Source organism: Chrysemys picta, chromosome 12, assembly GCF_011386835.1.
Source record: "Chrysemys picta bellii isolate R12L10 chromosome 12, ASM1138683v2, whole genome shotgun sequence".
Taxonomy (NCBI): domain Eukaryota; kingdom Metazoa; phylum Chordata; order Testudines; family Emydidae; genus Chrysemys; species Chrysemys picta.
Window position 1 is genome coordinate 49,888,725 of NC_088802.1, and position 12,549 is coordinate 49,901,273.

A 12,549-nucleotide genomic window follows, 5' to 3' on the forward strand; every position below is an offset into this window, starting at 1 on the left:
TGTTTTTCCTATCGACCAGGAAGGGACTCTGATGCCCCTATGCTCTCAGATGGGCAAATTCTCATTTAGACTCATAAAACTCCACTGACTTGAGGGAGTTGGCACATACTCTTCATGTCAAATTTTGCTCTAACATTGGTGCATATCCACTAGTGTTACTTTACACTAAGGCCTGGTCTACACTACGGGTTTAGGTCGACTTTAGCGGCGTTAAACCGAATTAAGCCTGGACACGTCCACACAACGAAGCCCTTTCTTTCGACTTAAAGGGTCCTTTAAACCGGTTTCTTTACACCACCTCTGACGAGGGGATTAGCGATAAAACCGGTCTTTGCGGGTCGGAATTGGGGTAGTGTGGACGGAATTCGACGTTATTGGCCTCCGGGAGCTATCCCACAGTGCTTCATTGTGACCGCTCTGGACAGCACTCTCAACTCAGATGCACTGACCAGGTAGACAGGAAAAGACCCGTGAAGGTTTGAATTTCATTTCCTGTTTGCCCAGCGTGGAGAGCACAGGTGACCCCGCAGAGCTCATCAGCACAGGTAACCGTGATGGAGTCCTCCCAGGATCGCAAAAGAGCTCCAGCATGGACCGAACGGGAGGTACGAGATCTGCTCGCCATATGGGGAGATGAAGCAGTGATAGCTGAACTCCGTAGCAGTAAAAGAAATGGAAAAGTATTAGAAAAGATCTCCAAGGCCATGAAGGACCGAGGCCATAACAGGGACACACAGCAGTGCCGCGTGAAAATTAAGGAGCTACGGCAAGCTTACCACAAAGCCAGAGAAGCAAACGGAAGGTCCGGGGCAGAGCCGCAAACTTGCCGCTACTACGCGGAGCTGCATGCGATCCTAGGGGGTGCAGCCACCACTACCCCAACCGTGTGCTATGACTCTCTCACTGGAGAAACACACAGGGAAGACGGTTCGGGGAACGAGGAAGATGACGATGGAGGTACTGTAGGTAGCTCACAGCAGCAAGGAAGCGGAGAAACCGGTTTCCCCAACAGCCAGGATATGTTTGTGACCCTGGACCTGGAACCAGTAACCCCCGAACTCACCCAAGACCCTCAGGGCACACAGGAGACCTCTGGTGAGTGTAACTTTGTAACTATTTGTAAACATTACAAAAAAAAAGCAAGCGTGTTTAATGATTACTTTGCCCTGGCAATCGCGGCCAGTACATCTACTGGAAAAGTCTGTTAACGTGTATGGGGATGGAGCGGAAATCCTCCAGGGACATCTCCAGAAAGCTCTCCTGGTTGAAATGGGGTGATTTTATTAAGGGGACATTCAGAGGCGCCCGTTCCTGCTCTTCTGACCAGAAATGTTCCCCGCTGTTAACCACGCGGTGGGGGGAGGGGTGAAGTGATCATCCCAGAGAATCGTGTGTGTGTGTGTGTGTGGGGGGGGGTTTACTTGTGTTTGTGCCGCATGTTAACCGGGAAACCGCAGCCACTCCTTTTACATTGAAACCCCATTTTAAATGGACAACCCAATTCATCCTTGATATGGGAAATGCGCTGCTGTTTGCAACCTTTCCCGCATGTTAAGAAGGTTAAAAAAGCCAAAACACTGTGGCCTACGATGGCTGCCTGCAAGCCGAAATATGCGACCTTGTAATGAAAGAGTGTACCCATTGTTCTCTAAAATGTGTCTTTTTTAACCACCTCTCCCTTCTCCTCCGCCAGCTGCAAATGTTTCTCCTTCGCAGAGGCTCGTGAACATTAGAAAGAGAAAACGTAGGACGAGGGACGAGATGTTCACGGAGCTGCAGATGTCCGCCCAGGCTGATAGAGCACAGCAGAATGCATGGAGGCAGTCAATGACGGAGATGAGAAAAGCCCAATATGAACGAGAGGAGAGGTGGCGGGCTGAATCGCGGGAAGAACAGAGCAAGTGGCGGGCTGAAGACGATAGGTGGCGTCAGCTTGCAGACAGACGGCAAGAGGCAATGCTCCGTCTGCTGGAGCATCAAACTGATATGCTCGAGCGTATGGTTGAGTTGCAGGAAAGGCAGCAGGAGCAGAGACCGCCGCTACAGCCCCTGTGTAACCAACAGCCCTCCTCCCCAAGTTCCATAGCCTCCTCACCCAGACGCCCAAGAACACGGTGGGGGGGCCTCCGTCCACCCAGTCACTCCACCCCAGATGATCGCCCAAGCATCAGAAGGCTGGCCTTCAATAAGAGTTAAAGTTTTAAAATGCAGTGTGTCCTTTTCCATCCCTCCTCCCCCACCCATCCCAGGCTACCTTGGCAATTATCCCCCTACCTCTGTAAGGAACTAATAAAGAATGCATGAATGTTAAAAAACAATGACTTTATTGCCTCTGCAAGCGGGAGGGGAGGGTGGGGTGGGGTGGTTGGTTTACAGGGAAGTAGAGTGAACCGGGTCGGTGGGGGGGGGTTGGAGGGTTCATCAAGGAGAAACAAACAGAAGTTTCACACGGTAGCCTGGCCAGTCACAAAACTCGTTTTCAAAGCTTCTCTGATGCGCACCGCGCCCTGCTGTGCTCCTCTAACCGCCCTGGTGTCTGGCTGCGCGTAATCAGCGGCCAGGCGAGTTGCCTCAACCTCCCACCCCGCCATAAAGGTCTCCCCCTTACTCTCACAGATATTGTGGAGCGCACAGCAAGTAGCAATAACAATGGGGATATTCTTTTCGCTGAGGTCTGAGCGAGTCAGTAAGCTGCGCCAGCGCGCTTTTAAACGTCCAAATGCACATTCCACCACCATTCGGCACTTGCTCAGCCTGTAGTTGAACAGGTCCTGACTCCTGTCCAGGCTGCCTGTGTACGGCTTCATGAGCCATGGCATTAAGGGGTAGGCTGGGTCCCCAAGGATCACGATAGGCATTTCAACATCCCCAATGGTCACTTTCTGGTCCGGGAAGAAAGTCCCTTCCTCCAGCTTTCGAAACAGAGCAGAGTTCCTGAAGACGCGAGCATCATGTACCTTTCCCGGCCATCCCACGTTGATGTTGGTGAAACGTCCCTTGTGATCCACCAGGGCTTGCAGCAGCATTGAAAAGTACCCCTTGCGGTTTATGTAGTCGGTGGCTTGGTGCTCCGGTGACAAGATAGGGATATGGGTTCCGTCTATGGCCCCGCCACAGTTTGGGAATCCCATTTCAGCAAAACCATCCACTATTGACTGCACGTTGCCCAGAGTCACTACCCTTGCTATCACCAGGTCTTTCATTGCCCTGGCAAATTGGATCACAGCAGCCCCCACTGTAGATTTGCCCACTCCAAATTGATTCCCGACTGACCGGTAGCTGTCTGGCGTTGCAAGCTTCCACAGGGCTATCGCCACTCGCTTCTCAACTGTGAGGGCTGCTCTCATCTTGGTATCCTGGCGTTTCAGGGCAGGGGACAGCAAGTCACAAAGTTCCATGAAAGTGCCCTTACGCATGCGAAAGTTTCGCAGCCACTGGGAATCGTCCCATACCTGCAGCACGATGCGGTCCCACCAGTCTGTGCTTGTTTCCCGGGCCCAGAATTGGCGTTCCACGGCATCAACCTGCCCCAGTGACACCATGATTTCCACATTGCTGGTGCCTGTGCCTTGTGAGAGGTCTATGTCCATGTCAATTTCCTCATCACTCTCGTCGCCGCGCTGCAATCGCCTCCTCGCCTGGTCCGGGTTTCGCCTTGGCATGTCCTGGCTCTGCATATACTCCAGGACAATGCGCGTGGTGTTCATAGTGCTCATAATTGCCGCAGTGATCTGAGCGGGCTCCATGATCCCAGTGCTAGCTATGGCGCCTGGTCAGAAAAAAGGCGCGAAAGTAGTATCTGATGGACCAGGAGAAGGAGGGAGGGCGGGAGGGAGGGAGGGCCGAGTGACGACATGGCGTACAGGTACAGGAACAGGGAGAAACACAAACAACTGTCACACAGAATGGTCCCCCCAAAGATTAAAATGAAAACCCTGGGCTTAGCAGGCCATTGATTTCACGGAGGAAGGGGAAGCATATGAATACAGAACAAATCTATTTTTTACATCTTAAGGTGGCAGCCGACGGTGCAGCATGAGTGACAGCCATACCAGTACGACGATGACGGTTACCAATCATAAAATACCATCATCTGCCAAAAGGCAAGGGGCTGCTGCTGTGTAGCAATGCAGCCCCACGTCTGCCAGCCCCACGTCCGCCAGCACCCAGCATCGCCCTCGGCCTCTTCTGGGTGCTTAGCAGACAATACTGGGCAATTGGCAGAAAATAGTATATTACGACTGGTAGCCATCATCATCGAAACAGTAGCATGTCTGCCCAGGTGGCCATGATTGACAGCCACACCAATACGATGACGACGGATACCAGTCATAATATACCATCGCCTGGCAAGGGGCTGGTGCAATGCAGCCCTACGGCTGCCAGCCCCATGGCTATCACTCATGCTACACCGTCTACCGCCAAAAGGCAGTTAGCAGCTGCTGCTGTGTAGCAATGCAGTCCCACGTCTGCCAGCACCCAGAGGACATATGGTGACGGTGAGCTCAGCTGAGCTGAGCGGGCTCCATGCTTGCCGTGATATGTTGTCTGCACAGGTAACCCAGGTAAAAAGGCGCGAATCTATTGTCTGCGTTGCTGTGACGAGGGGGGAGGGGCCTGACGACATGTACCCAGAACCGCCCGCGACACTGTTTTGCATCATCCGGGCATTGGAATCTCAACCCAGAATTCAAAGAAAAGGCGCGAACCGCTTCTCGGCTCTCTGAGCTGTGGCGCAAACGTAGTATCTGACGGACTAGGGGAAGGAGGGAGGGGGGCCGAGTGACGACATGGCGTACAGGCACAGGGAATTAAAATCAAGAACGGTGGCTGTGCATCAGGGAGAAACACAAACAACTGTCACACAGAATGTTCCCCCCAAAGATTAAACTGAAAACCCTGGGCTTAGCAGGCCGTTGATTTGACGGAGGGAGGGGGAAGCAAATGAATACAGAGCAAATCTATTTTTTACATCTTAAGACGACGGTGCAGCGTGACTGATAGCCCTCGGCATCTTTCTGGGTGCTTGGCAGCAAATACGGGGCGGCGTATGACGATGGTCTTCAGGCCTATTGCACAATCGGCTGCTCGGGGAAGACTCTGCTAATGTGCGATGACCCGACTTGTAATAGGACGGCTAATAGTCGTAATACACCATTTACTGCCAAAAGGCAAGCCCCACGGCTGCCAGCACCCAGATCGCCGATGAAGGCTACCAGTCTACTGCACCGTCTACCGCCAAAAGGCAGTTAGCAGCTGCTGCTGTGCAGCAATGCAGTCCCACGTCTGCCGACACCCAGAGGACATATGGTGACGGTGAGCTCAGCTGAGCGGGCTCCATGTTGTCTGCACAGGTAACTCAGGTAACCCAGGTAAAGAGGCGCGAATCTATTGTCTGCCGTTGCTGTGACGGGGGAGGGAGGGGCCTGACGACATGTACCCAGAACCGCCCGCGACACTGTTTTGCATCATCCGGGCATTGGGATCTCAACCCAGAATTCAAAGGGGCGGCGGAGACTGCGGGAACTGTGGGATAGCTGTGGGATAGCTACCCATAGTGCAATGCTCTGGAAGTCGACGCTAGCCTTGTACTGTGGACGCGGTCCGCCGACTAGAGCACCTAGAGCATTTTATTGTGTGGACACACACAATCGGCTGTATACAACCGATTTCAATAAAACCGGCTTCTATAAATTCGAACTAATTTCGTAGTGTAGACGTACCCAAAGACTAGCTTTCTTTCTCTGTGGATTGTTTCATTCAGTTGGTTTCTAAGAGTGCAATTTGCAGTGCTAGACAACACAATTTCCCTTTAGAGACTATTTCAAGCATCTTCTCTTTAGCGTTTCACACTCTTGCTCCCAAATCAATTTTTTTCCACTATACTTAAGCAGCCAGGCCTGGTCTACAATGCGGGGGGATCAATCTAAGTTATGCAACTTCAGCTACGTGAATAACGTAGCTGAAGTCGACGTACTTAGATCTACTTACCGCGGTGTCTTCACTACGGTGAGTCGACTGCTGCCGCTCCCCCGTTGACTCTGCCTGCGCCTCTCGCCGAGCTGGAGTACATGAGTCGACGGGAGAGCACTCGGGGATTGATTTATCGCATCTAGACTAGATGCAATAAATCGATCCCCGCTGGATCGATCGCTGCCCGCCGATCCGGCCGGTAGTGAAAACATACCCCAGAGTCGATGGCCAGCAATCCTTGAATGATATTAGTTCAGCCACTTTACTATAAAGGCATCAAGTCTTTTCTTGCATTAACTGTCAGTGACACTGACGTGTCAGTTCTTTGCAAGACACTTAATTGATGCCCAATGGCAAAGAGTCTTTGAACTGCTTGTGACTATTTCAAACGTTATGTATTGAGGTTACACAATGAAGAAAATTTGATGCTTCAGTGCTCACATTGCTACTGGTCCAAATTTGGACTTGATCAGAGTTGATTTTGTTCCTCCAACAGGAAGGGAGGTAGCTTAGAGAGTCAGCTGCTGCGGAGCAAAGCTGAAAGGGGAAGCAGGTTCTTCCTGAGACTAGAGAATTTACTGTTTTCTATTCCCTGGACTATATGAAAAGAAGCCATTGATTGAGCCTCTAATTTTGGCCACAGAACACCTACTATTCATTAGTAGCAGCTGAGCAATAAGCATGGACCACTCAAACCTTTGTGCAAAAAAGAGTGAGATGTTTATGCCAGAACAGGGCCCTTCAATGGATTTCGAGAACAATTTTTACCAAACAATTAACACAATGCTTACCAGCTATGAAAATATCGAGGCCATCCACTACGCACCTTATTTATGATATTAATAGTAGACCAGTGATAAATGTGGTGCAAGAAAAAACTCAGTGGTGTGTGCAGTGGAGGATGGAACAGCTTCAGAGATGGCCCAGTAGGTTCTAATTACCCCTATCTTTGAGGCCATATGTTACTTGGTATGCACACATCTGAGAAGGCTAGGTGAGTGTATTCGTTATTCATCAGCAATCAGATAGAGCTGGAGCTAATGCAACGCAGACTAACAGATCAGAAACCCAGGTAGTCTTCCAACTTAGGTTTGACCAGCAGAGTCTCAGCTGATCTCAACATACAGTACGTTTTATTCCTGTCCCAGGTCTTCCAATCTGCCAAAAACATCCCTCTTTTATTTCCCCAAGTTCTCAAGGCAGCTGCAGAGCTTCAGTCAGAACTCCCGAAAGCCGGTCAAGCAAAAGGGTTGTTTTTTCCACCTTCTGCATTACAGATCTACTCAACGTGTTATGACTGGGCTGCCCACTTCTGCTGGGCTACACAAACCCTGCCACAGCACAGTGCTTGCTCTCATGTGGGGGAAGGCATCAGATTGCCAGTGGTGGGTTAGGATTGTGGGAGAGAAATTACAGTGAAAAGTTTGCTAGTGCCTACTGGGAAGGCTATTACACATAAAAGCAGGAAGATGAAAAGACAGAGCAGATGGAGAACACAAGACCCTCAGGATGCTTTGCTGATTAGTTGCTAGCTGGTCTGAGCATAAAAGAGATTTCAATATTTTTTTCAGTCCACTACAAACAGTGTTCTTTCCACCTTTATACATGGATGTGAAAGCTGGAAATCCATCAGCGGTACAGACAGATGTCTAAAATGCCTTCGAAAGCAAACATGTATCACAAATGCCGAGATTCATCAGAGAGTTCAATAGCTTATCTCCAAAGTTATCCAGAAAAGAAGATGGAAATATCTGGGACATGTTAAGAATAAAGTCAGAGCATTTGTTGTGGCAGGTGTGCTATTGGGTAGCTAGAGGAACGTGTAAAAGGGGCTGACTGAAAGAACCCCTCTGTCAAATAGTACTAAGCTGGGGGTGGGGGGAATATGGGACTTAACAACAGAGAGAACATGCAAAGAGTGGCCCAGGATGGGGAAGGACAGCAGAGTCCTGTTTGTACCCTAAGCAACATTTGATGGTTCCAGAAGGATTCAGATTATAAACAGTGAAGAACCACAACATCGAGAGTACGCTTGCTGTTTTACACTAGCTGTTTTGTGTGTATGGGCAGGTGGATGGTGGATAAAGCAAACTGCTATAGAAAGTAGGCTATATACTGCAGATTTTTTTAAATAAAAAAGAAATAGAGACTCATCACATACATATTGCCGTGCAGAATTTTTGGAACAGCTAGAAAATAAGGTGGCCAAAACATGGCATGTAGAGTTCTACTGCTGCCCACGGCAGCTGTGATTTTTAATAGGATGGCGTGTAGCCTGCAGAGACTACAGGTCTGAGCACGTAATGCTCCAACTAGATTCAAGCTGGAATTCTGCATGCTGAGACTTCTGCCGGGAAGCACTATGTAAGAGATGAGGGCAGTTGCAACTTGTTGCATTTTAGAGATGGCTCCTGGCAAGCGTGGTTTTGTGTGGGTGGAGTCTGGTTATGCCTGCCTTTACTGGGAGTCAGTGTTTAGTTTTGAATTATTGGGGTCGCCAAAAATTTCACCAAATTGTTTAAAAAAGTGGTTGCTTCATGAGTTGCTAAATGTTTGGAGCATTTGGTAGGAAAACACAGTTGATTGGTGTTCTGCCTGCATGTCTTCAGGCTACTGCTCTGTATTTGTTAACGTGTTTTAGACACCAGCTCTTCTGGTCTGAGGGTGCAGATTTCATTCTCTCTTTTACACAACTTTTAAGAAAACAAAACCAAGTAAAAATCAAATCTAGCAAACAGCAGAAGTTGTAGATGAAATATATGAGCAGCCAGTTGATGGAGAGTCATCAAAGCATGTACTATCTGAGCAGACAAGATCCAGGTCTGGCCAACTTGGGAAGCCACAAAGCTGATTTCTTAAATTACACAGTACAAGTCTGGTGCTTTGTCCAAAACCTCAACAGTTATGTAAATTACACTTACCACTCTGGCTCTAATGGCTGTGGACAGTGCAGCTGCTCCCATATCCCTAATTACCCTGCTTGCCCCAGGAAGTGGTGCTGCCATCTTAACCTTTGCTAGGTTGTCACTGAAAACCCTCTTGTTGGCAGAAGTAGTTTTGTCACATCCACTTTTCTGTTTCTGGTTGCTATGCAGACAAACACCCTCCCTGCCGCCACCCACCCACTGATTCCTCTTCCCTTGAACCAGCGAAAGTATCCGTGTGCTATGATCTGACTGTCAAGTCCCTGGAGGTGTTGGATGGAACGTATTTTCCACAATATAAATACCTTTTTTCTTCATTTATTGAAACTGTTGCCGTTGGGTACATCTACACTGCAATCATCCTACAATTGCAGCTTGTGTAGATGTAGGTACAGATTAAAGCTAGCTTGGGTATATTGACTGGAGCTGCAATCACACCCCAGGACTTCAGTGTAGATATGCCCCTGAAATCATTGCAACCTCACAGTTAATAGAGGATAGCAAATCAAAATCATTCTCTCTGTCTTAGTGGGCTAAAGCGAAGCTGCAGGTTCAGTACAATTATGACTCCTGAATAAACATGGATAACAGAGAGGATTTTTAAATTTATAGACATCTGGAGCATGACCCTATTTTATAGAACAGAGTATTGGATAAATCAGGCAACACTATAGCAAGCTTCTTAGTAAATGGCAACCCCCAAATTTAAGTCCTGCTTAAGTGATGCTTTGGCCTTCTGCCCAAGGGTAAAATTCACCTCAAGTATTTTAAAAGTCACCTGTGATAGGGGCCTAGGGAATGCTCTCCATACGCCCCAATGAGCTAGGACATCCCTTTGATAAATAATCCGTTAACGAAATACCAAGTCTTAAAAGAAAAGAAAATCCCCATAGAATCCCAGCATTTTCCTGAAAAATTAGCTTCAGCAACTGCATGTGTGGTATGAGAGCTACAAGAATTATGTCTTTGTCACCTGGCTGAGCCCTCGTCTAACCGCTTGTTTCCCCCAAAGAAACATTAAGGGAAGATTAAAGACTGAGAATCTGAGTGCCATTTGCCTCATATGGTATAATGGGAAAGAAACTAGGAAACCATATGTCCTGCCCAGCCACCAGGTTCCAATCTAAATGCATGTGTAGTACAGTTGCTGGGGCTGTAACAAATCTTGCTGAAACTAAAAATGGCAATGGGAACTGAAAAAAGCCCCCCAAAATACTAAAATCCACCTACAGTTACTGGATTGCAAATATAACTCTTAAAATCATTTAATTTATTGGCACCTGCTGTTGTAGTAGCATCGGCTTTCAGCAACACTTAGGCAAGGTCCAAATTTTTGTACAAGTCACAGAATGTATTTTGTGATTCATCAGATGCTCTCTGAGTAACTGGCACAGAGCTCTGGCAGAACCAGGGAACTGTTTATGCAGCACTCAAAAGGCTTTCTTATTCATCACGCACAAAGATTTTTTTTTCCCTTAAAGAACAAGCATTAGGCAAGAATTAAAATCAGACACAACAGGGAAAGCTAGGCAATGATCTTTTTAGTGTATTACTCTTCAAGGCACTACTCCTTCCTGCCCTACCTCCCTCGGGGATGTATTCCAGCACAAACCTGGCAGCTGATTGATAAACAGGGCATGCACTGGAACGTATGGGGCAATTCCATTTCCAATTTTCCATTTCAACATCTCTAAGGTTCGCAAAGTGCCTCTCAGAGAAAAAACAAGTAGCAATTCCAGGCGATCAAATTTTTACATAATTTTTTCATTACATCTTAAATTCTGCAGAACGCGTCTACATTTGCAGGATTCCCCTGGTCTTTTATGACCCTTAGTCCTAAATTTCCTTTCTATACAACTGTCTTGATAGCTGACTTCTATATCATGGCTATCAAATCTATGGAAATTGCATTATAAACTCACTTTGAATATCTCAAGCATCCTGCAAACCCGTGATACCTACAATCAGATGTGTAGGGAGAATGCAATGCACAAAAAGTTGAAATACATTAAGATTTTGCTTTCTGAGGCCGTGGGGAGATTTCACAGCATAAGAGAGCAAATAGTGAAACAAATGCATCTATCTGTAAGAGTAATTACCAGATTTAAGCATGAGTATTCCCAGATGAAAGAAGAGGGAAGTGAAAGCAGTATATGGAAAATACATACCACAGTTGGATTTTCAATTCACTACAGACACTCTCTTGAAAATGAAAGGGCTATTTTTAGCATGATGATTGATTAGAGTTGCCATAGCAATAAGAAACACTTACAGGAACAGGATAAAATGTAAGCAAGCCAAAACCAGTGCCAAAGCCTTAAAGGGACAGAGTCAAACACATATGGCATTTTACAGTCAATCTATGGATAGGGCTGTAAAAATAATCCTTTCATAGCGATTACTGTACATCTGAGATGGATGAAGGGATTACAATGGTTTGCAATAAAACTGTTGGGCAGCAGGCCAGAGAAAAGGGTTCCTTTGCCCTTTGTAACCTATTCAGGAAGCTGCTCTACCAACGAAGGGGAACAGTATTTTAGCCAGTTTCATTACCCGTTGGGGGACCTTCTGTAGAAAATCCAATGAGCTGCTGGAGGCTTCATCAGTGCACTGTACCTCTCTATACTCCTCATGAACATTAATCCTGAAGCCTTGGAAACTATTTTTGGATTGTCAGAGTTAATCCTGCTCTTTGCTAGAGTGGTTGAGGCATATTCCCTTAAGTCTTAGCACAAAAGCTAAGGGGCAGTAGTCATTTCATGTCAATGCTCAGTCTGGCCATCTCTCACTTTTCAGGCCTTGTGCTGTCTTATATGGTCACATAGATGTTTTCTTGGCAATTAAGTCAGATCCTGCAAGGAGCAAAGTGCCTTTGACTCCCACTGAAGAGTCATATCCTAGGACTTGGCCTTATGGACAAGGTGTTTGGCCAAGCGAAGCGATGTCTTATGCTCAACTTGATGACTTTTCTCTTTCTGTAATGCAATAACTTTCGAACCCCACAGCTGATCAATTCCAAAATTTCAGGGAATGTTCTAGGCATCAATGGACAGAACTCTTGATTTTGGTGAACATCAGAAAACCAGAAGGGGGAAATGGGGACACACAGAGCCCCTGGCATCAGGTTAACAGACCCAGCAGCTTCAACCATCTCTGTAGCTGTCTATGGATTCACAGATTCTAAAGCCAGATTGTGATCATCTAGTCTGACCTCCTGTATAAACACGGGCCATAGAACTTCCCCAAAATAATGCCTAGGACAGATCTTTTAGAAAAACATCCAATCTTGATTTAAAAACTGTAAGTGATGGAAAATGCACCACAAACCCTTGGTGAATTGTTCCAATAATTAACTACTCTCACAATTAAAAATTTACATTGATAGATCAAAGAACCAGTAGATGGCAGCCATGAACACCTTCCACCTTCATCTCTGCTCTGTTAAGATGCTGATACCCTGAACAACTTATCTCCCAGACAGAAATAAATAAGAATGTGTGTATGTGTGTGTGGCGGGGGCGGAGGGGGGCGGATGGGGAGTTTAAGGAGTGTTTCCTGCCAGTACCACTAAGGACACTGGAGGGGGGAAGGGCAGGGCGGAATCAAGGCCATAGACCCAATCCCCCTCTCTTGTACCAGCCAGTGGAGCTGG

General features: G+C 47.3%; 2 protein-coding genes across 2 annotated transcripts in view; one reads left to right on the forward strand and one right to left on the reverse strand.

Moving 5' to 3' along the window:
- Positions 1-12,549, reverse strand: part of PITPNC1 (phosphatidylinositol transfer protein cytoplasmic 1) — a 188,357-nt gene that overhangs the window by 58,161 nt on the left and 117,647 nt on the right. The gene's annotated exons all lie outside the window — the stretch shown is intronic.
- Positions 166-2,340, forward strand: LOC135974802 (uncharacterized). Its single transcript, XM_065563637.1, has 2 exons — positions 166-1,095; positions 1,694-2,340. Exons 1-2 carry the CDS (start codon positions 555-557, stop codon positions 2,194-2,196), a joined length of 1,044 nt encoding a protein of 347 aa, XP_065419709.1. The 5' UTR covers positions 166-554; the 3' UTR covers positions 2,197-2,340.

Coding starts and splice junctions, on each gene's coding strand:
- LOC135974802 (XM_065563637.1), top strand. CDS start 555: ATGGAGTCCTCCCAGGATCGCAAAAGAGCTCCAGCATGGACCGAACGG. Junction 1,096..1,693: donor GGGCACACAGGAGACCTCTG/GTGAGTGTAACT, acceptor CTCCTCCGCCAG/CTGCAAATGTTTCTCCTTCG.